Genomic DNA, 24203 nt, shown 5'->3' with positions numbered 1-24203 from the left:
CAGATGTAGAGTATAGAAAGCAGGTGCTGGTGAATGCAATGAAATGGGGTTGAGATCAAAGTTATAGTGCTGGCCACACTGAACTTTCAAAGGAGCACCTGTTTAAAGATTCCTAATCTAGAGGTTTCCCAGGTGAACATATCCGCATAACCATTTTCTCACCTGGAAATAGCAATGGGAGAAAACTTGAGGATCTTGATTCATCAGAAAGATTATCTTGCTGGCTTGCGTTACCATTTGTTCATATTTTTTAATTGGAATGATAGAAAGACCTTAGCATTGGACTCACTTAGGAATTTGGGGACCTGTGGCTGTTTTTGAAGGACAGGATTATCAAGCACTGCTGAAGGAAGTTTCCGAAAGCTCTACCAGAAACCCTTTCCACTCTGATGAAAAATCATGGATGTTGCTCTGTCTTGTTGGACGGTTGGCCTAAGTCTTAAATAGAAATTGTATATGTTTTCTTAAATGACTTCCCTTCCAATTACTCTACAGATTTCTCTTTGAGGGCCCCCTCTCATGTAGAATAGCCTTGTTCTCAGGAGAGTGAGGGGAGGGAATGAAAATCAACTTCCCTATGTGAATGGAATGTTCTGGCCCAGCCAGAAAGAGGTAATCATACAATGAACTACACAAGAATTAGGGGAAAATATTGGTCCAGCCATTTAGGACCTAGATAATGCTTGTTTATATTTGGCATAGCCAGCTTTCCCACATCCTCTGAGACTGAAAATAATGTAGGTGTTTATGCCTTCAGGAAATGCCCCCCTTAAAGATATATTTTTTTTCACCAGTTCTACTGATAGAAAAACATGTTTACCAGAAACAATTTGTATTATTTTCAGCGATATTTAAAAAGTTAAATTATGTCTCAGCACATTTCTATGAAGTTCTAGAAGAAGTAAAATGAAGCAAAGGTGATAGAAATCAGATTAATGATTGCTTGGAGGTGGATTGACTAGAAAGGGGCACAGGGAACTTTCTGGAGTGATGGAAATGCTCTGTATGTTAATAGAGATGTTGGCTACAATGGGCGTTTGTCAAAACTAATCAGCTTGTATTGTTAAGTTCTGCATTTATGTAAATTATACTTCAATTTTAAAAAAGCTTTAAAAGCTATCTTAACATTTTTCTAGCGTTTTAAAAATTCTCAAAACACCTTTCCCAAGTAAGAGAAAGGAACAGTATTACAATTTTCATTTAGTTACTTCTGAAAAAAAAATGTGAGGAAAATTTTAGCAGCGTTAAGGTGTGGGCCTTTCCTTAGACTTTGATGTGTCACTTTTCTTTTATGGGAAGAATGGTAAAACAGCTCTTGAAACAATGAAGCTGACTTCATTTGTCTGGGTGCATCCCACTAACCCCAGGCTTCCCTCAAACCCACTCCTCCAGTGTGCTTCTGACTGGGGTTTGGGTATCAAAGTATTCATTGGATGAAAAAAAGCTATAGTCATCCTTAGATGAATTTTTTCTGTCTTGCTACTTGTGCCCTTGGGTAGACTGTAGACCTGATAAAGCCTCCATTCCCCTTCTCAGTCCAGTTGACAGGTAAAACTTCAGGGGTGATGAATAGGAACTGGTCTGATTAGCCAAGCACTCACAGGGAGCACGCCATCTTTTCAGTCACAGACTTCCTCTTTAGTGCCTTACAAATGGGGTGCAAGAAGGGGTGGGGATGGGAGTATTGAAGTTCACCCAGGTGTTTGCCCAATCTCCAACAGGGTTGAGATTTAAAAACTACTTCCTTGGACCCTGAACCCACTTAGATGCTGTTGATTGTAAAGACCTGAAAATTGCAAGGCCCTCAGATAGAAACTGTTGAAGTGGTTTTATTCCATCATTCTCAAACACTACCAGGTGTAAGCTGCTCTGCTCCCAGCTCTGGGCCAAAGGTGAGATTCACTCTTGGGGCACAGTGAAATTGTATCTTAGCACATTTATATGAAGTTCTAGACAAGGCAAAACTAATCAAAGGGCTCCACAGCTGACTGGGTTGGTCATAGAGGGACACAGGTGGGATTTGTTCTCAGCCTAGAGCCAAGGCCTGCAGAAGACTGTTTATGAGTGGGGAAGGGCATCTGCCCCCTTTTATTATTGTCCTTTCCTTGGGGTGGAAGTTATAAGCCCTTGATGTGGTATTCGTAATCCCTACTTTGTTACAAAGAGATGCATTTCTTTCTTTTCTTAACTATAGAAATGCAAACATAAGCAAGCTTGATTTCCAAGCAGGGGCTGTTCAGGCTCTGTAACATCCTCTCTCTTGTTGGAAACTTCTCAAGGATGGAGTCTTTATCTGTTTTGTTCAGCAGTGAATCTGTCCCCAGGTACTGGGGCAGTGCAAGATAGGTGCTTACTAAATATTGGTGGAATTGGTGGAATTGGGAAGACCACACAGACCTGGGGGTGGCAGTACCTAGTTAAGAACAGTGGCAAATATAGTTAGGATCTCTCAGTTCCTTTTGCTCCTCACAGGAAGGAAACCTTTCTCTGTGGGGGAAATCAGGGCTCTATAGGCCCCCATGGAGGATTTTTCCCAATAATATCTCTGCCATTCATTCATTCGTTCATTCAATGTGTGAGGCACTGTGCTTTACTCTTAGAATGAGTGAATAAATGAGTGAATGAATGAAATCACATGGCAGTGTCCGTGTCCTCGTCTTTACACAGGAAGTTGAACTAGAATATCTCTGAAGAGGGATAGTGTGAGGTATCATTTTTCTCCTATCTCCAGCCTCAGTCTCGAGACCAAGACAGCTGGCCTGGCTATAGAAGGAAATAGTACTGAACGACTCTCACTGGTACTGGGGCCACCCCCACCACCCCCATGAAGGGCTCCAGCTCACAGAGAAATGAGCATCGTGCCCATGGTGCACCTATGATGGGAAGTGTGTCACCAGGCGATGAGCAGTGGTTTTATTGTCTGCCCCTCCACTTACTGCGTGGTTAATGATAGGCCTCTGCCATTTTCCCATAGGCCACTCCTCTCAGACTGTGCTGTGACAGTGATACAGGCATCTGGGGGTGTGGTGAGGTGAAGATACGTCTGTTTTCCCAGCAGACAGCCTGCTTTTCCTACACATCAGGAAGGCTTCCCTTAGGGATCTTGGGCAGGAGCCACTTATTACTAGGAATAGGAATGTTCCAGACATCTTCGAACTAAGTGAGTTGGAATTGGCCCAGCTGCCCCGTGCTGTTGGGGATTATGCCAGGGACTGCTCATTTGTGGTTCGTGCCCTTGATTTTCTCCTTCTGCCATGTGACTCCTAGGAGAGAGAAGGTCATTTTCTGGTTTCTTATTCAGTACCAGCACAAAGGACTCCACTCTACAAATCCTGTGACGATTGATACGAGACTCATGGTGAATCTTCCTAACCATCTAAGCCTATAAAAAGCTCCTTGAAAAAATAATATGTGTCAGTTGAGTTGGCATAGAAACATGGAATGATTTCAGTGGAAATGCTGTGAAATGCCACGATTTGGTATCAAATAGTCATTGGGACAGTTGTGCATGAATGCCGTCATCTGGATTCTCTCCCGAAGATTTTGTGATTGTGCAAATGTAATTGCCACTCTGTAAGTCTGTATCCTACAAGTTTCCTTATAAATGCTCTAAACATATCGTTCTGGTTATCTCCATTCCACAGGCTCCATCAGCAACCCCCTTTCTCATACACACCTGTCCCCTAAGTATGGCTGCCATTTCTTCTTCTAAAAGCCTGCCTTAATTTTGATTTCCTTTTTCTCAAAGCCTTCCTTTAGCACCCCAGATCTCAGTGAGCTCAACTTTGTGTAACAAGTTTGATGTATGCTAAGTCATGGTCTTTTCTCATCTATTTACATTGCATTGCTAATGTTTAGTCATACCTTTCTATGTTGGTAGAGTATTCACTTCTTGAGGAAAACTAAGGACATGTCCTATACAGTTCTATGTCCCACAGCCCCTAGTGAAGATTTGTAATGCATATATACCTCTAACACAGATTGAGATGCTGCCCTAAAGACGACAACTGTGAAGTGTGTTAATTATTCCCATCATGCAGATAGGAATAAAACGGGCTTCATTTTGGTAGGACAAATTTGAATAATGTCACACAACTACTAAGTTTCAGGATAGAAAAAATTCGAACTGGAATTTTGACTCAAATTTTCTTTTTTGTTTAAATTATTTTAGCTTTTAAATTGTATTTATTAATTTGGATTGGTAATACAGACTTTCCTCAACTTAAAATGGGATTATGTCCCAATAAACCCATCATAAGTTGAAAATATCATAAGTTGAAAATGTATTTAATACACCTAACCTACCAAACAGCATAGCTCAGCCTAGCCTACCTTAAATGTGTTGACAACACTTCCATTAGCCTATAGTTGGGCAAAGTCATTTGGCAAAACAGTATACTGAAGAGTGTTGGTTGTTTACCCTCATGATCACATGGCTGACTGGGAGCTGAGGTTTGCTTCCGCTGCCCAGCATTATAGAAGTATCGTACTACCTATTGCTAGTCCAGGAAAAGATCAAAATTCACAATTTGACGTATGGTTCCTACTGAATGCATATCACTTTTGCATCATCATAAAGTCAAAAATCCTAAGTCGACCTGTTGTAAATTGGAGACTGTCTGTACGTGCACATGGTAAAACAATTCCAAAGGTTGTATTATACCACACCATACAGCTTGTAACTTAATACTTGCTTGTTTTCAAACTGCCCTTATTTTTCTCCAGGAAGCCAGTTTGCTATTCTGACTTCTGCTATACTACTAGTGGCTCTATTACAAAATCCAGGGACAATTTTATTACCTTTCTGTCACCCATCCCTGCTAGTTGATCACTCAAGGCCAGCTCAGACCTCAAAGGACCTCAAATCCAAATCTGTCTCATCCATTCTCACTGCTCCCCCAATTCAGCCTCCCCTCCTTACCCAGATATCATAGTCTCGCTGCCCTTCCTACCTCCCTACCCCCTTTCGGTTCATCTTAGGGTAACTTAGAACCCTTCAGAAATGTACAGGAAGCTCTTATACTTTCTGATTGAGTTCTTAGCCTACAGATAAATTCTTAACTATATTTTTTTAGGCTGTTTAGTTAGTTTGGTAGTCTGGGGAAACCATTCTCAGTTTTTAGATAATGGTTTTAAATGCATAAAATAAAACACATAAGGTTATAAAGGGAACGATTTATATTGAAATAGTTATCAAATTATTTTAAAACCAAATTTTGATATAGTAATCTATGGGTGTCCTTATTAATAGACTAAATAGCAAAGCTCTCCCAGTAGGTGTAATAACTATCACCATTTCAAAGCAACAATGAGCACATATGATATTTTGAGATACCCATAGCATCTATGATGTGATGTGAAAATATCTGTGGTTTGTTTGGTGATGAGTCACAGGTCCTTCTAATATTAGTGTGTTACCTACCCTACATTCATAACCAAAGCGGATGCCAAATTTCAGTTAGAGGCTAATGAAAATGAAGTATTAATTTTGTCTGTTTGCATTTGTGGATCCCAGGTAAACACCCCCTTCTTTAGCCTGAATCTCAAGGCTCTGTGTGGTCTTTTTTCTTGTTCCCTGTTAACTTTAAAGCCATTCAGTCTCCCTGTGTGGGCTCTGCATGCTACACTATACAGATGGGAGGCAAAATTGGAAACCACCATGTCTAACCTGACCCATGTATCTCTGCTCTTTTGTTTGTATCTCTGCAGGTAGAGGAAGGATGGTGGGAAGGTGTTCTCAACGGGAAGACTGGAATGTTTCCTTCCAACTTCATCAAGGAGCTGTCAGGGGAGTCGGATGAGCTTGGCATTTCCCAGGATGAGCAGCTATCCAAGTCAAGTAAGGAAGTCCACCCTACCAAGCAGGAGAGGGGCGGGGGACCGGCAGGCTGTGCTCCAGCCTCCCTTCTGTTCTGTATCCTATGCCGAGAGGCTATGGTAAACGCTTACGAGTATTTTTTTGGTTATACTGCCTTAACCCACTGTGGTTTAGGAAGTTGATCACTATAAAGGTGTGACCCATAGCCACACATTCTGTATGTCTCCGGATAGGTAACTGCCAGCCTTCATACCCTGGTAATAGTGTCTCATGGGTGGCCCGTGTTGCTGTGCCTCCATATACTTCTAGAGTGTTGCTTACTGTAAGTTCATAATTATTTAAAAAATGAACCAAATGGGATTGTCAGTATTTCTCAGCATCCCTTGAGGGACTTGGAGAAAAATTACCAAAGAAAAAAAAAATTACTGGTGGTGAGAAGTGAAGTGCTATGACAAGATGAGTGCATGCCAATCCCCTTAAAAGTAGGTCAAGACAACTGAGAGTCCAGGTCCCACCTTGGGTGGTGAGCATGTGTGTCCTTCTACGATGGTGACAACGAACTTCAGGTCTTTCTTTCTCCAGGGCCTGAAGGTCTCCCTCCAGCTTCTCTGCTGCCCTTTCCAGCTCACGGAGCAAAAGGTCAGGACCGGGAAACTTCGTTCTCCCAGTCACTAACCCAACTGTGGGCGTCTGTGTATCTCTTGTGCTGTCTTGAGCCAAGGTCATGGGCATGAATGTTGTAGGAGGCTCGACTGTGCAGCACTACCTGGGGTTGCAGAATTTCCTTTCTGACAAGAGGAGGGCAGCTTAGTCCTGCCCAAATCATTCTTAAATGTCTTCCTTTTTCATTTGGAAAAACCTGACTTGAGTGGTGTTCTCGTGTTAGTTTGTGTCTCATTTATTTAACCAGTAGTATGATTAGACAAATGTCTGATTTGGAGGTAACGCCATTTCCAGAGAAGTGCTCAAGCGACTTCCTTCACTTGGTGTCTCAGCAGCTCTTGATGATGTAGCCTGACATACCGAGAAACAGCAGCACTTGCTGGTTACCTCGTGGCTTCAGCAGTGCTCCTTCCCTCCAGTGCCAAAGCCTGGGACCCTACTACTCCTGAACCCCATTCCATCCTAGAGTCTATGGTAGGAAGCACTGGAAGGGGTTGGGGAGCAAACGAGGTGTCTTGGAGCTCCTGTTGCCTTCTCTGGCTCAGGGCAGGGGGATTCTTTATTAACATGGCCCAGCTGATGAGTACTACTGGGAGGGGAGAAGGTGTCCTTGAGCTCACATTAGTAGAAGTTACTATTGCTTTCAAAATCCATATTAGAATTCTAGCTGCCCTGGTGTCTTCTTTTGTACTCTGGAATAACTATTGTACCTGGTAATTAGATCCCATAATAACAATACTCTATGTCAGGGACATTGTGGATTAAATGGGATTTTTTGGAGGGAGGACCAAATTGGGTCATTATAACATTATTTCCATGAATAAATTCATTACAAGTTCCAATAGCAATAATGTGCATAAACCACCTTGCTCCATAGCAGACCCATAATAAATGGTAGCTCTCACTGTTAGTCAAGATAACTGTTGAGACATAACCAGTTAGTATCAGTTGCTTGGAGGTTGCTTGCATACTGAGCGATAGCGTGTTGGCTGAGGCATTGTGACTGCATTTGGAAATTACTTTGGAGTTCCTCTACTGATGCAGAGGAGGAGATCTGGGGAAGTATTAGACAACCTCTTTGGAAAAGTCTTGACATATTGGTGTCCTGCCATCTTAGCTATGCTCTCAGAGCTGGAAGATCAGAGGAGTAATGCCTCTTGTATCTTTAGAACTGTTGAAACAAATCGACTTCTCTCATTCCAAGTCAGTAATATGGACAGTTCACCCTGTCTGACCCCTCAGCTAAAGGCATATGGTGCTGCAGTTCCTGGTACAGAGGATTAGGAGGTTGGGTGGAATGGTCTTCCCATTTAGCATTATGTCATCACCTGCTCAGAAGGGGCATTTTCTCTTCCAGAGACTGTTCCCCCCCACACACTTACTGAATTAAAAGCCTTCCATTTCAAGACCAGGAGAGCCCAATGGTTTCAGCAGCCATGTTTAGTTGCCATTTTTGAGGGGATTTTGAATCTCCTGGAGAGGCATGGTCCCCTAACAAGGATGGCTGCTTCTGATAAAGGATACATGGCTTTTGTAATCTTCCTGCATGTACAGTTAAGGAAAAGAGGGCCCATCTCTCCATCGGTTGGTTCATATCCATCTATCTATCCATCCTTCTTTCTCTCCTTCCTTCTTCCTTCTGTTCTTCATTCATTCTATCTTTATTGACACCCCATTGTTACTAAAACACTGTCCAAGGCACTGATGATATACAGAGACAAATCAGACAGGGTCCCTGCTTTCAGTAAGCTCACACTGCAGAAAGGGGACATGCAAACCCGAGTTCAGCAAAGTGTCCAGGTACTCTGCAAAGTAAGCATCTGAAGAAGAGTGGGGCACAAAGAGGCCAGTCCCATGGGGATGCGGGGCTTCATAGAAGAGCAGATGTGAGAATAATGAATAGCTTGCTAAACTGAAGTAATTCCCTGAAAGAGAGAAATAGTATCTCTCAGTGTTCTGACAGAATTTCCAGTAGCAGGCCAGGCATGGTGGCTTATGCCTATAATCCCAGCACTTTGGGAGGCCAAGACAGGTGGATAGCTTGAGCCCAGGAGTTCGAGACCAGCCTGGCCATCATGGTGAAACCCTGTCTCTACTAAAAACAAAAAAACAAAAATTAGCTGGGCATGCTGGCACATACCTGTAATCCCAGCTACACAGGAGGCTGAGGCATGAGAAGTGCTTGAACCCGGGAGGCAGATGTTGCAGTGAGCCATGATCACATAACTGTATTCCAGCCTGGGCTACAGAGAGAGACTATTAAAAAAAAATATATATATATATATATATACACACACATACACACATATATATGTGTGTGTATATATATATGTGTGTGTGTATATATGTATATACATATATATATACATATACGTGTGTGTGTGTGTGTGTGTGTGTGTTTGTGTTTTAAAAGGAATCTGCTTATTCTTCATTCCCAGATAATGGTGTTAGTGGTTTTGATGTGCTTTACTTAAACAAACAAACAAAAAAAAAACAGAAAACCCTTTTTGTTTTGAAATATAGATTCACAGAAAGTTACAACAATAAATACAAAACTGTACAGAGAGATCCCTTGTACCCTTCACCCGCTTTCCCCCAGTGATAACATCTTGTTATAATTATAGTACATGCATATTACTTTTGTCATAAAACCGTAAAAGACAAAATGTGGCTCATACACAAAAGACATCTAGCTTTTTACTCTGGTATGAGCTAAAATGTACTTAATCTAGGTCTTTGTTAGGCCAACCCACTAATACTCTTCACAAATTACAGTTCATTTTTCACAGAGATTGCTTAATTAATACACGGATCTGGGAGTAAGTTAAATTTTTAATGTTTGTGCTATGTTGGTAATTTTTAGAGATCATAGTGACATTGTATTTAAATCCTGTTAATTTAAATGCTACCACACATTAGGGTAAGGTTTTTCTAAGAATGATAAAATCTGTGTCTGAATATGCACCATGTGTACAGTGAATGCACATACATCTCTTTGTTTCTGACACACACACAAACACCCCTACTTCTGTATGTGCACGTGTTTATTTGGTATTTGCATTCTTCACATTTCTGCTTCCAGAAAGTATTTGAAGTAGTTACTGAGTTGAATTTTGTGTACCAATGGATGAATGTGATAGAGGAAACATTGGCATTATATTTGTAAGGGAGTATACCAAGACTGCTTGACACATGGTAGGTGTTTAATAAATGTTTGTTGAATCCCCTTTTACTATAAGGAGGCATTTTTATTTTTGAATGACAGGTGAAAATCTTTTGAACTTGCTTTTCTCTTATTCTGATGTATTTTTCCATATCGTGGTTGGTTATGAAAGTCTCTAAACTTTCTTAGATCTTTGTTTAGGGTAATCTAGTCTATCAAGGAAAGAATTGCAATGATTGTATTGGTGGATATTTTATCCATTTTATCTCAGAGAGGAAAATTTATAGTTATGTAGTAGCAGAAACTTTTCACTGCATATTTAAATTTGAAAACATCTTTACCATTTTCAGAACTTATGAAACCTTAAAGGTAGTTTTTCAAAAAAGATTCTTATAAACTTTTTTATTATTGAAAATTTCTAACATAAACAAAAATAATGATAGTATAATGAACCTCTGTGTACCTATCACTCAGCTTCAGCAATTATCAACCTTTGGCCAATTTGTTAAAATTATAGCCCTCTACACGCTTTGTCTATTATCTTGAAGACAAACCCCAGATATTATATAATTTCATTCATAAATGTTTTAACATGCATCAATAAAAGAGTGTCTTTAAATACCATTTACCTCACACACATAAAATTATGGCAAGTCCTTAGAATAATTAAACACATGGTCACTGTTCACTTTCCCCTAAAGTCTTCTTTATTACAATTCATTTGAGTCTGTATCCAAATAAAGTACATACATTGCAGTTAGTCAGTATGTCTCAAATCTGTTTGAATCTATAGATTTCTCCTTCGTATCTCCTTTTTTTCTTGTATTTTTTTTGCTAAAGCAACTGAGCCCCTTTGTCTATTAGTTTCTCACAGTGTGGCTTTTGCTGATTTCATCTCTGCTGTGTCATTAAATCTGTATTCCTATAAATTGATCATTAGATCTAGGGACTTGATTAGATTAGATGTATATATAAAACCTGAATATATATATATATATATATATATATATGTATATATAACCTGAATATATATATATAAAACCTGAAAATATATATATATATAACCTGAAAAAATATATATATATATAGAGAGAGAGAGTGCACACGCATGCGTGCGCGCGAGAGCAAACCTGCCACCTAGGTGGTAATGGATATTCCACTTGGAGGCTCATAATGTCTGGCCGTCCTACTTTTTGAGTGTTAGCAGCCATTGATAATTGTCCCCCAAACCTAGTTACTCATTAGGGCTTGCAAAGAGGTTTCAACCAGAAATTTAAAAATAATAATAAAATGGGCTCCCATGTAACAGATCAATAGTCCCAAAAAGTGTTTAGTAAATTAGGTTTTTAAAAATCAAAACAGCTGAGTGGTTGTGCTAATAGTGTAGGCAGAATCTTATGATGTTAAGGTGGAAAGGAATTTAGATATTGTTTAACTCAGTGTCAGATGAGAACACTGAAGCCCAGTGAAATTAACTCCCAGGCTTCTGAGTGATAGGGAGAAAATGACATGCAAGCCTTCCATGTACATTCTGGTGCTGCCTCCATTACACGAATAGTTTACCTTTCCGCAGGTCATCTGACAAATTTCAAGCCTGAGTACAGTTTAGCTTATTTCTTCTTATTGTCACAGATCATGATTAGTTAATTGCCTTTTCAGTTACAATTTTGCACATGCTACTGTTGACTAAATAATGTGCAGTGGCAAAGAAATCCAGATACGACTGTTGTCCAATTTCAATTTCATACATATTTTGCCTTACATTTAAGACATAAATATGTCTTTTCTTTCACATCCTTTGATATTATTTGCTTTCAAATAATGGTTGTAAAACTAGAAGTGTCCCTGTTTTTTAATTCTATAGCTACAGAAACATTTTCAGTTATTTCTCACAATCTTCAGAGGGAGAAAGTTTGCATTTTCTTTCTGTAACCATTAATAACCATGAGTTTTCTGTTGTTATTGAATTTCTCATTTTCCTAATTCCTTATTTAAAAAGTTGAGGTTCTGATACTTTAGTGACTTGTCAGGCTAAGACAAAGATGAAGATGGAGGCCAGGTGTGGTGGCTCACACCTGTAACACCAGCACTTTGGGAGGCTGAGGTGGGAGGATCACTTGAACCCAGGAGTTTGAGACCAGCCTAGGCAACATGGTGAAACCCCATCTCTACAAAAAATAGGAATTAGCTAGCTATGGTGGCATCTGCCTGTGGTCCCAGATACTCAGGAGGCTGAGGCAGGAGGATTGCTTGAACCCAGGAGGTCAAGGCTGCAGTGAACTATGATTGTGCCATTGCACTCGAGCCTGGGCGACAGAGCAAGACCCTGTCTCAAAAAAAAAAAAAAAAAAAAAGAGAAAGATGGTTTTTAAAAATGTATAGCAAACCACTGCCATGACGCAGAAATAATTGTGTTTCATTAGCTATAAGAAATGGATTGCTCAGCGTCCCTTGCATATAAAAAATGAGAGCCAGTATGACAAATCCCACTCTGTGGCATCATTAGACTTTTTTTCTTTTTAATATTAGATGATATTTGTTTGGAGTATGATGTTCTATTAGCAATGAAGAACGATGAGCAAATTGATGTGATAGTTTCAGGCAAAATTAGATGCTAGCATAAGTGTATGGTTTTGCGTGTAAATTTTAAAACTCTTCCCTTTTATAGTGTTTGCTGCCTTCAAGTACTAATATTTAACAGTGACAGTATACTATTTCCCCCAATAAGATCAACGTCACGCATATTCATAACCTTTCCAGTTGGCTGCCTCTTTTGCTCTTCACATAGGACACCTATGTGTCCTCACCCAGCCCCAGCCCAGACTACATCTCAAATTGCCTTGCTGCCAATGCACAGAGAGACTTTGCAGAAAGGCTTGACCATGCAGAGACATCAGAGCCATGGTCTACCTCAGTGACTCTCAGGCTTGGTGTTGGGGAAGAACACATGGAAGTTCTAGTGTACTTGGAGGAACATTATCGAAATACTGCCTTTTAAAAAAATCTTACACTTCCTTTTTTTCTGACACTTGAGAGGACTGCTGTTGTTAACTTTTGGAGGGCCTAGCTCACAAAACAGCTGTGTTCTGAGGAGTAATGGTGACTTAATGACTGAAGTTAAGCAGATTGCCCAAATAAAAACTAGCCACTATTACTTGCTCCACTTTTGTCATCAAAGTCCTCAAGAGCTTCAAATCTAGCAAGAACATTTGAAACTTTGTTAGTCTTCAGATTATTCTTACACAGCCAGTGATTTGAATGCCTACGTTTTTGCTTTAATTGGATAGAACACATCTGTCAAAAAGGGCACATTTCAAAACAAGGGTATACCACCATGGCTGTAGGACACGGAAATTGGAAATACCTGATCCCATTTAAGTTGTTGGTCTGATCATTCTCAATTCCTTTCCTATGTGGGGAGTGCCAAGGCCCAGAAGCTGACAGTGTGGTTTCTCTTGGGTTTCCCATTTTAACATGGAGTGTTTCTAAGAAGTGAGACAAGTTGCTCTCTCCCTTCACTTAGTTCTACTCCCTGCTTCTCTGTAAATGTAGCCTAGCTTTTTCATCCTCCAGACTTATTAGGAAGCTGTATGACTGGCCTCCAGTTTGAATATTTAATTAACAAGCCATAATAAAATTTATTTCTCAGATAATTTAAAGTAATATGTTTATTAATTGAGTTTGCCTTTAGCAAATCATTTTGCCTGTCGGTGGTACTCTCTGTAGGGCCTTTGTGTGTATGCGTGTATGTGGGTGTGTGGGTGGGTGGGTGTGGGAGGGTGGGAGGGTGGGTTGGAGTACACTCAAACCAGGGCAGTATGTGTGTATTCTGTATAGTTGCTCATGGTTCCAGAGATATTTGGGCTTTAGCCAAGTGTTCAGCCTTGTGCTATTGACAATCTCTACTTGTAACAGCAAAAAAAGATAATTTGACATTTGACACTGGGTGAGTCCTATGTCCTCATGCTTAAGTACAGTTTCATGACTGACACAGCAGAATCCCAATTAAGATGTTTTGAGAAATAGGGTTTTCTGGTGTCCTTGGTTCTAAGCAGAAAACCCCGTATGTTTATGTGGATGCCACTGTTGGTTTCAAACCTCAGTGGTGAAACCCCCCTCACCAGTATATTAATACATTTTCTTGCTTAAAGGTACTGAGGGTGACAGATCTTTTAAAGAGAATTCTGTGTCTTGTTTAGAATCTTGGGGACGTGAATATTCGTTTTTATTATGTAGGTCTCTAGGGGTAGAAGATAAAGGATAATGTGTCTAAATCTGTATTATGCATAGGTCGTATTCTCTAAAGAGAAGCTTGTGCTGTACAATTGAGTTAATTAAGGAGTCCAATTGATTGGATTCCCTCTGCTTAATTGAAGTTTTCCTATTCTTTAAGTTACAATGTTGAAATGGCTTCCAGGTTTAAACTGGGCATAATGTACATGCCAGTCATTTGCAGAGGCAAGCCCCAATTTCTGGGTGCTCATGCCATACTGGTTGCATGGGGACTTTGGGCTCATTCTGTAACATTCTTAAATCCTGCCTAATGGTCTCTACTTAATTTTGTGGATGACGCTCTTGCAGCAGATTCATTGAAGGCAAGTTCGGTTAAAGACTCTTCTTCTTCCTTCTTTTGCCATCATTTGCTCCCTCCTCCCCTCTCTCTTGTTTTTCTCTCCCCTTCTCTTCTCTCATTCACTGTCAGGAAAGACTACCTTTGAAGGGACAATTCTGTACCGAGCTGCACCGGGAAAGACGGAGGGCCACAGACGCTATTACAGTGAGTGACCTTAACAGCAGAAGGCAATTGTAAAGATAAGATCTGGGTACTTGTGTTTTTTGATGCAGCTGCCCTTTCCTGAGCTGCTCATGCTTATGCCAAGTGTCTGCGTGAATTTCTGATCCAAGGACATGGACTTATTTGTTTAAGTAAGTGCCATCTCCTTGGTGTGTGCTAAGAAGCATTCCCAGCACCAGCCCCTGGCGCTTTTGTTTGCTTTCTGCCTCTATCATGTATGTGATATGCGTGCATGAGCCATACGTGCAAACAAAGGAGCAGTAGCATTTGTCATGGCATATGTATTTGTACCAGTATCTCTGGGCTTCTGGGGTGGTGTAAGATGGCTTCCTGCAGAGATGTCAACCTCTCATGGTTATTGCTTTCTCTGAGTGGGTCATTGGAAACCAATAAACCATTTTGTCATTGTGTGGTTCAAAGAAGTAAGAATTTGGCATGAAAGTCCATGCCAGAAATGGCATTTTGCTTTGCTTACTCAGCCAATCACCACATGGCAGACTTTTTTTGGCAGGACCAATGTGTAGCCTTTTGTGTTGTGAAATAAGGCTGCCAAAAGTTGAGGGGAAGGAGATGAATGAGATGCCCTTAGAACAGTTCTTGCCACACAGTAAGCTCCATCCATGTGAGTGTTAAATTAAAAATAGATAAAAATATCTCATGGATCTCAGCTGATCAATGCTGGAAGACTGGGTACATTCCACAAAATTGGACAGTTAAAGGACTGTCAGAAACAAAACTGAGGAGGCTTTGTTCTTTTTTTTCACCTTGAAGGAAAAGCATCTACCTTAGTGTGCATATACATGTATGCATACATACATATGTGTATGGATATGATGAGAGAGAACGTTGAGACATGAACACCAGAGCCATGCTTCACAAACTGGGGTCAAGTCTTTTTTCCTTGCCACTCCACCATGGGAAGATGCATGGCCCTACTGCACATGACCTCACTACACATGCAGTGTGCCGCCTGTGCCTCACCATGGGAGTTTGACAGCACCTAGATTGCTCTGTGCCCTGTTCATTTAGATGACTCTACCACCAGCCACATGTCTGGAAGTTACACCAGTGCACACTGTTAAAACACTGAAGCATCGCCCCAGACACCACACTTTCTGTAGTTCTCTCACCACTGCCTACCTGTAATGAGCCCTTCATGAACCAGCCCCCGTCCACAGTCCACACTCTGGGTTGCACCACCCAAGAGTGTAACCTGGCATTCTGGGCCTGACATGGGGACATTTTATGGGATAACGTGCATGATGGGCATGAGTCACTAAAAGATATATCACCAAATGAACATGAAAATGAAAAGTCACCTTTCTTTCCCTCTAAAGGGAAGGAATTATATTTTGAATTATTTTACCAACACAGATAGTTAGATATTTAATTTATACACTTAAAAGTGATAGAACCAGCCCGCCAGAAGTTCTGGAAGAAAAATCTGCCGTGTGTTTCCTTCCCGGGCCATGCTTGTGTGGTTGAATGACTGTGCAACCTCTCCCTGTGTAACGTAGAGTATTTCTCACGGTGATTAGTATAAACATATTAAGATGAGCCCAGAAGACAGTAAATCCCAAAAACCAGAAGCTCAGTGAAATGAGGATGGCAGTGGCTGAAAATATTATGGTTCTAGCTAATGGTGAATGATAGAAGAACTCTTGAAATTCTTCTCTTTGAAAAACTAAAATAGACTTGCCCTAATCTGTCTGCCCTGCTGCCTTCTGGTGGTGATGAGGGGAGCGTGCTGAGGGAGGGGGGTGGTGATGGTTTCTTTCCACTAATGGTTTCTTTATTTCACCCTTGAATGGCTCTTTCCAAGCCAGAAAGGAATATACAAGTCATTTATCACATAGAAAGAATCCATACGGCAAAGTAAGAACATGTTAAGGGGAAAATGACACAATATTTAGACTCCAAAATTATATCTCCAGCAGGGATATTTGCAAAAACAATGAACAGATAAACACACAAATGAATAGCTAATGGGGGAGGGTTCTTGATGTTTACACACTCTAATCCTGTCCTGTGAATTGCAGCCGACCCCCTTGTTGTGGGCTGTTCCTCATTCGGTCCTGTGTTTTTGCTCACAAATGCTGGTTTTCAGTTAATTAAAATGTACACTGGGGATCTTCCTCCTCCCCCACCCTTTTGGCTTAAAAATACCATTTTATGGAAAACAACAACAACAACAAACAAAACCATTGTTTTAAGGATTTGATTCTGAAACGTGTTAGCAGTTTATAATGACCTTTCTATATTTTGTCTGTTTTCATTTAACAGTTTCTTCCTGCACTGAGACTTCCTTATTTGAATGACTTCCACATTTTATGAGATTTTATGTGAGCAAGTATTTGGTGTATCATTCTTATGGACTAGGAGGCCACCTTACCTGTAGGAAGATAATGCACAATTGGCTAATAGAGAACAACATTTGATGGCATACTTTCATTTCAAGGGCATGGTTATGATCAGGAGTTACGTAGTAAATGTTCAGGAGCTATTCTACACATCTAGAGGCTTTCAGAGACAGGTTAATGACAGAGTTTAGTATTCCATAAAATATTCTTTGAATCCTGCCCTTTGATGGCATAATTGATATACTGACCATCAAAGGAAGAATGTACACCCAGAAATTAACTAGACATAAATAGGCTCTTCCTTTTAGGAACATGATTGTGGGCAGAGCCTGGGGAAAAAAGAATCTGGGGAGGTAAGTGTCCATGTTGTCTTGCTAATAACTATTTTATGACTTCCAAACACATGCCACAGAAGGTCAAATGAAGAGTGTCATGTCCCCAATGTTCTTCTTTGGAAAGGGATTCAGCTTTGGGAAAACAACGGTGTTTAAAGGAGAGAAGAAGGGCCGTAGGTTTGGGGGATTCTGGCCTCTGGGAGGACGGCTTCCTTTCCCTCTTTAACAAACATGATCATCTTGCTAGTGAAACCGTCTTAATGTCAAGTTTGGTTTAATACTTTCCTAGAGAAACATGTCTGCATGCATTTATTCCTTGTGAAGCCATCCAAAAAGATTTAATTCTTTGGCAGTTATAATTTTGTGTGGTTTCTTTAATTGCTAATTTGTTTAAATGGCTTTTAGCTTTACAGTTTCCCTTTAGGAAATGTTACTTTCATTGCTAATTGCTAATTGACATGAGTCATAGAGATTGGAGGTACAGTATGTGGTACTGACTGGGTGGGGAGGCAACAAGGTGGGTGGGAAGGGTTACTATTGCACAGGCTATGGCAAAACAAATTTGGATCAAAACCAGGCTCCCGGCTAAAGAGGGGTGAATTTCACATGTACAAAGATATCTGCTTTGGAATTCGATTTTCTGAAAATTGTTTTGATTCACATCTTAAAATTAAAAGTAAGGGGTGGGGAGATCAAACAAAACTCAGAGCCAGTCAAACTACTCAACATACTGAATACAAAAGCCTAGTGCAAGTTATCCTGTGCCCAGTCACACTTTTAGAGGTGGTTCCTGGCTGGTTGTGAAGTTCTTCTTCAGGGCTGTGGCTGATTTCTGAGCTCTTTCTCTCCCCATCCCCGCTCTTGACAGGTTTAAGGGAAACCACAGGCTCCGAGAGTGATGGGGGTGACTCAAGCAGCACCAAGTCTGAAGGTGCCAACGGGACAGTGGCAACTGCAGCAATCCAGCCCAAGAAAGTTAAGGGAGTGGGCTTTGGAGACATTTTCAAAGACAAGCCAATCAAACTAAGACCAAGGTCAATTGAAGTAGAAAATGACTTTCTGCCGGTAGAAAAGGTATGTTCGACAGTTTCTATTTGATTTCAACTTAATGTGGAATATCCAAAAGTACATTGTGGGGTTTGGTGCTGGAGGCTTCCAATTCCTCTTTTAGGGTTTCCATGTCCTCATGTACTAGTTGTTTATCCTGTCTTCTTTTTTAGCTCTCCCTCTGTGTGGGAACGACTTCCCTCGAAAGGCTCATGCTCTAGTTTGCTGCTTTCTTTCTTGCTGATCTCTCTAGGGAATGCTTCTTAGGATGACTTTTCAAATGGACCAGTACTTCTCTGTCTGCTTCCCAGAAAAACCCCTCATTCCTGGACCCGCCTAAGTGCATGACCCTGACACTTTTCAGACACTGGCCAATCTCTCTCCTCTGCTTGTACATTTCTCTAGTGCTTTGTGCTTGGGTGTGCTGACTGTGGTTCTGCACTAGAGTGAAGGAATTGTGCACCTTTTCTCTAAGAGTTAGTTGGAGATAATTTCAGACTGTTGAAAGGAAGTCTCCCGCAGGTGTGAATGATGGAGATGGCCTGTGCTGTGACTCCCTGGGTTGTTCCCTTCAGGAAGCTGGCTGTTTCCTTCTGCCTCTGGTTCTGGGCTAGTGAGAGGCAGGCAGCATGTTGCTGCTGAGTACGCGGTTACCACAGCAACACACCCAGAGCCCTTGCGCTTGTGGCTGCCGATGACGTCTACTGTGGTATACTTCTAAGCATTGTAGGCTTGCTTAGGAGTTGATAAATACCGTGGAATTTTCCAAATTATAATAAGGTACACTCGTGCTGTGCTTAAGGCATGTTTGTTAATTCGATTTAGTGCTGAAATTTTTGCTTTGACGTTTGTGCCAGCAGATTTGGGGCATGGGGTATTGGCAACCTCTCTAATTCAGGTTTATAGGTGGCTTTTAAGTGTTGTTGTTGTTTTTTTCTTTTCTTTTTTTTTTTTTTTTTTTTTTTTGGTGGGATAACATTTTAAAGATTGTATCATCTTCTGCAGCTGTAGGACATCCACCCCTCCACCCGCCCTCAGCAACCTTGCCCAGTGTCATCATGCATTAGAAACAGAATCTGAAAAGGAAACTTTTTGAACACTGAATCCCTCTAGAGATGAGTCAGGCAGAAAGGGCAGATACCTAGAAATTAAAAACCGTTTCATTTAAACTTTTTTCAATGTTGAAGTTTCTTTGAGCCAGCGTTGTTCCTTTCAGCAATCAATATATGATATTTTCCAAGATCTGAAAACTAGTGTCCCAGCTCCTGAGCTCACTTCTGTTTCATATGGTCACATTCAGATTCCTGTAAACATTTACAAAAGAGCAAGTCCCCATCTTGGAAAGGAACAATGGATGCAGTTTTTCTTCTTTTATTCAAGTGGTTGAAGTGAAAATGACCATTGACTCAGTCAGCAAACAGTTCATTCCTTTTGTTTGTTTTATGATTCCTGGTCTTTATCTTCTTCGTGTAGGAGGACTGTGTGTGTGTATGACTCTTATTATTGCTATTAATATAAGTTTTAGCTGCCAATAGTAAATTGAGTTACTGTTGATAGCAATGTCAATGTCAAATATAATACTTGAAAGTTTTTATCTCAGCACATTTGTTTCCTGAACCTCAGAGCTGTATGTCCAACTGCCTGCTTACTTCAGTATCTCCACTTGAAGATCTTAAATTCATATCCGTTTGCCTAAACCTGAACTCATCGTGCCCCTCCAACTACTCTACCCACAGCTTTCCCCATCTCAGTTGAAGGCAGCACCATCTCCCACTCCTATTGCTCAGGACAGAAACCCTCAGGTTGTCCCTGGCTCTTTCTCTCAGCTCTGCCTCCTAAATATGTCCATCATCCACCTAGGTCTCATCACTTCCACTGCTCCTTAATAGGGATTTCTGCCTCTCCCCATCCCCCTGGAGTTTAGTCTTAAGAGCGAAGCCAGGGAGAACCTTTGAAAACTCAAGTCACATCATGCTACTCATCTGCTCACACCCCTGCCAATGCTTTTCTGAGAAAAAAAGTGAGACCCGACCCTCGTTACTGCTGGGACTTCCTCCCCTACTGCTCTCCCTTCACTTTCTTCGTTCTGGGTCCTTGCTCTTCCTCAGACATGCCACGCACACTCCTACAGGGGGCATTTGCTGCAATGGTCTCCTCGGCCTGGGCCACTCTGCATCTACCTGCCCACTCGGCTGCCTCCCTTTCCTCCCTGCTATCTTAGCAGAAACCTCACCCCATCCCCCTTCCTGGTGCTAAATATTTTGTCCTCTGTGGCACACACCATCTTCTAACAGATTTATTTTTGTTATATATATCACTTATTTTGTTTACTAATCTATTCTATGTGCTTAGAACAGTGCACGGCACATTGTAGGTGCTCAATAAATATTGTTGAATGAATAATATTAAAATATATATTAATGCTGCGCTTTAGAGATTACAGTCATCTCTAGAATGAGAGTATTGGGTGAGATAATATAGCACTTGAGTAGTTGAAAATATATCAATTGTATAGTTCACTGCACCTCTGTGAAGCAGATAGTTGATTTATTGAATTAATATTGGTGCCATGAAGTGTTAGCTTCATCAGACATATGTATGTGTGTGCGCAAGTGTGTTGAACATCCCTAATCCAAAATCCAAAATGCTACAAAATCGAAACTTATTGAGCACCAATATGGTTCTCAAAGTAAATGTTCATCGGAGCATTTTGGATTTCGGATTTTTGGATTAGGGATGCTCAACCTGGATGTATTCTGCTGATACTCCAAAATGCAAAAAGAAAAAAAAAAATCTGAAATCCACAACACTTCTGGTCCCAAGCATTTCAGATAGGGATATTTGACGTTTGTGTGTGTGTACGCATTCGTGTATGCATCTTGATTCCTGATTTGTCTGCAGAATGAAACCATGTGCTGGAAGCTCCTTAAACCCATTTCTCATGTGGAGCCTCTGGGGAAAACATAAACTTCCCAGCCTGCTTTCTGGGTGTGGACAATTTTTACAACATCTAAGAGGATTTGAAACTATCTCCACCCCATGTTGTTGGCGCCACGGATAGTTGCATAGATTTATGGATCCATCATGTTATTGTACAACCTGGCACAAGAGCCGATAAGTGTGATTCTGTTTTATTAGCATACAACCTCGTTTTCATCACTTTTGAGATGGTTTTGTGTCTAAGATTTATGTCTAAGGAAGAAAGCTTCCTTTGAGAATTGAGCTCGCTGTTTTGATTTTTAGAAGTGTAAATTGGATCTTGCGTGATAGCATTCAGTAGGTGAGGCTCAAGTAGGTCTCCTGCTCAGGCTGGGACAGTTGGCCTTCTGAAATGTCTAGCTTGATAACTTGGATGAGGGAAAAAGGGAATCTGACAATTATTAACAGCTGTGAGCATCATATTATAGTTTTCGTTCAGGTTTGTGAAGTTTTTTTTTGTTTGTTTTTTTTTTTTTTGAAACAGAGTCTTGCTCTGTTGCCTAGGCTGGAGTGCAGTGGCACAATCTTGGCTCACGGCAACCTCTGCCTCCCAGGTTCAAGCAATTCTCATGCCTCAGTCTCCTAAGTAGCTGGGATTACAGGTGCACACCACCACACCCAGCTTAATTTTTTTTTTTTTTTGTATTTTTAGTAGAGACGGGGTTTCACCACGTTGACCAGGCTGGTCTTGAACTCCTGACCTCAAGTGATTCGCCCACCTTGGCCTCCCAAAGTGCTGGGATTACAGGTTTGAGCCACCATACCTGGCCAAGTTTGTGAAATATTAAGATCCACTTTTCTGAGTCAGTAGATAATCTTGTGCTTATCTTATATTTTAATCTATATTATCCTACCCAGAGTTAATGATTAGATTATACACCAGGAGAGATATTGCATAACATCCCTCCACCAAATGTGAATAGATAAATAGTTCATGTAGGTATTCTTGTTTCTCTTATCAGGCTATAAGGAAGGATTCCGTTTATGAATCTTTTAAATACCACCAAGTGGATATGTCTCCGAATGATTTGTTGAATGTACCATTTAACTGAAATATTTACAGCTGAGTTGATTTAATGTCTGGGACTTGCTTCCTATAGTCCAGAAGATGAAAGAGTGGGGCATAGAGGAGACATTGATCATGAGCTGGTATTTGTTGAAACTGGATGGTGTATACATGGGAGTTCATCACACTCTATTTTTGTGTATGTTGGAAATTTCCCTTGATAAAAGGTTAAAGGGGGAGGGGGGGAAAAGAACCTTGGAGAAACATGTACCATTTTAACCAAGCTCAGATGTAAGTATGTGCTGTATCAAAATAATGGAAAATGCTATATGGCTATAGATGAACCAAGTTACACCTTAGAAAATTATAGGGCCATAGTACCTTCATCCTAGCTGATTGACCTCGATAAAGTTGGCCTCAGCTGAGCCATCTGTAAAATGGGAATACTTTTTTTACCTATCCTACCTCACAGGACTTAAAAAATATATACCTGAAAATACTTTCTAAATATGACTCATTTCAACTAGCGTGTATTGAGTGCTCACTAAATATGCTCAGTACTGAGGATACAGTCATGAGGGAGACCAGGTCACTGCCCTCAGGGAGCTACAGAAAAGTAAATAAACAATAATAATAGAGTATAGGAAATGCCATCATCAGGCTGAGAACGCAGTGTTGTGCTGTAGGAGCCCTCAGGCATGGCAGGAAGTGGCAAGTTATTAGGGAGGCTGGAAGGTGTGTGTCCATTCATGTGTGTGTGTACCGGCTTCCTACAGGAAGTGATGTTTAGGCTGAAAACCATGGGTCCAGTAGGCATAGAGTTATTAAGGTAGGGAGAGAAATATCTATAAATGCCCTGAAGAGGGAAAGAGATAGTACAGATGATGTGTAGAGGCTCCAGCAGGAAGTGGGGAAAGAAGCAGGGCCCAGATCATCAAGAGTCTTGTGAGACTTGTTAGGGAGTTGGACTTGATCTTGAGAGCAACGGGAAACTATCAAAGTGTTTTAAGCAAGAGAGTGACATGATCAGATAGGTGGTTTAGAGAAAGTATTCCAACTGCAGTGTGGGGAGTGGGTTACAGAAGACAGGGTGAGTAAAATTCAGAAGAGAGGTAACAGAAACATACTGGCTTTCCTGATAAATAGCCCCCCACTCCAAATCTAGGTTCTAAACCAGTTAATTAATTAGATGAGTGAGTGAATGGATAATCAAAATATTTTGCTGATTTTGTTTTCATTATAGATATCCAGTTGACCCAGCGCTGTTTATTGAAAAGATTATCCTTTCTACACTGCACAGCCCTATCACCTTAGTCATAACCTAAGTGGCTATATATAAGTGGGCCTATTTCTGGACTCTATTCTGTTGATCTTTTTTACCTTGTGCCCATTCTATGCTGCCTATGTATTTATTCCTCTTCAAGATTACCTAAGCTATTCTTGGCCCTTTGCATTTTAATTTAAATTTTAGAATCAGTTTGCCAATCCCCCATCATCATCAAAAAAAAAAAAACCCTCCTGGAATTTTGATTGAGATTGCATTGAATCTATAGACACTTTTGATGACAATTGGTACCTTTCTAATTCATGAACATGGTATATCCCTCTATTTGTATAGATCGTATTTTATTTTGTGAAATGTTCTCAAGCTGAACACTTATGATTTGTGATCTCTCTGTGCATACATTTTATTGCAATGTCATTACTGATGAAGGCAAAGTTGGAAGATACAGATTAGTGTGAGAGACAAATGGGCCTGCCAGCTGATTCCCAGAATTAGACAGATTTGCCCACACAATCTCAGCAACATTGGACTAACTCAGGCCAATGTGAGATAGAAGGACCTGCCCCTTGAGGAACAGCAGAGAAGGCTGACTTCCAAGAGGAGGAAAGAGAAGAGCTAAGCTGAGCATGCCCAGTATATTTTTCTTAAATTTACCTATCAGATAAGTAATTTCACTCTCCCAGGGAAGGATACATAAAGGGGAGGAGAATGGCAGGAGTGTCTAATTGTGTCCAGAGAATGTACATTTGAAT

The 24203-nt window shown here is 40.7% G+C and overlaps 1 protein-coding gene across 16 annotated transcripts in view; it reads left to right on the top strand.

Moving 5' to 3' along the window:
• The window catches only part of SH3KBP1 (SH3 domain containing kinase binding protein 1), a 362174-nt gene that overhangs the window by 185036 nt on the left and 152935 nt on the right, over nucleotides 1–24203 (top strand). For 6 of the 16 annotated variants that reach the window (XM_054471140.2, XM_054471136.2, XM_054471139.2 and 3 more), the window contains 4 exons: nucleotides 5710–5839; nucleotides 6401–6457; nucleotides 14347–14421; nucleotides 18003–18208. In XM_054471140.2, coding sequence (XP_054327115.1) covers nucleotides 5710–5839; nucleotides 6401–6457; nucleotides 14347–14421; nucleotides 18003–18208 — 468 coding nt within the window. The remainder of the gene's footprint in view (nucleotides 1–5709; nucleotides 5840–6400; nucleotides 6458–14346; nucleotides 14422–18002; nucleotides 18209–24203) is intronic. The other 10 variants (XM_054471141.2, XM_054471150.2, XM_054471149.2 and 7 more) reach the window with 2 other exon arrangements.

The sequence above is a fragment of the Pongo pygmaeus genome, chromosome X, assembly GCF_028885625.2.
Source record: "Pongo pygmaeus isolate AG05252 chromosome X, NHGRI_mPonPyg2-v2.0_pri, whole genome shotgun sequence".
NCBI lineage: Eukaryota > Metazoa > Chordata > Mammalia > Primates > Hominidae > Pongo > Pongo pygmaeus.
This window is presented reverse-complemented; position numbering and strand designations above follow the sequence as displayed.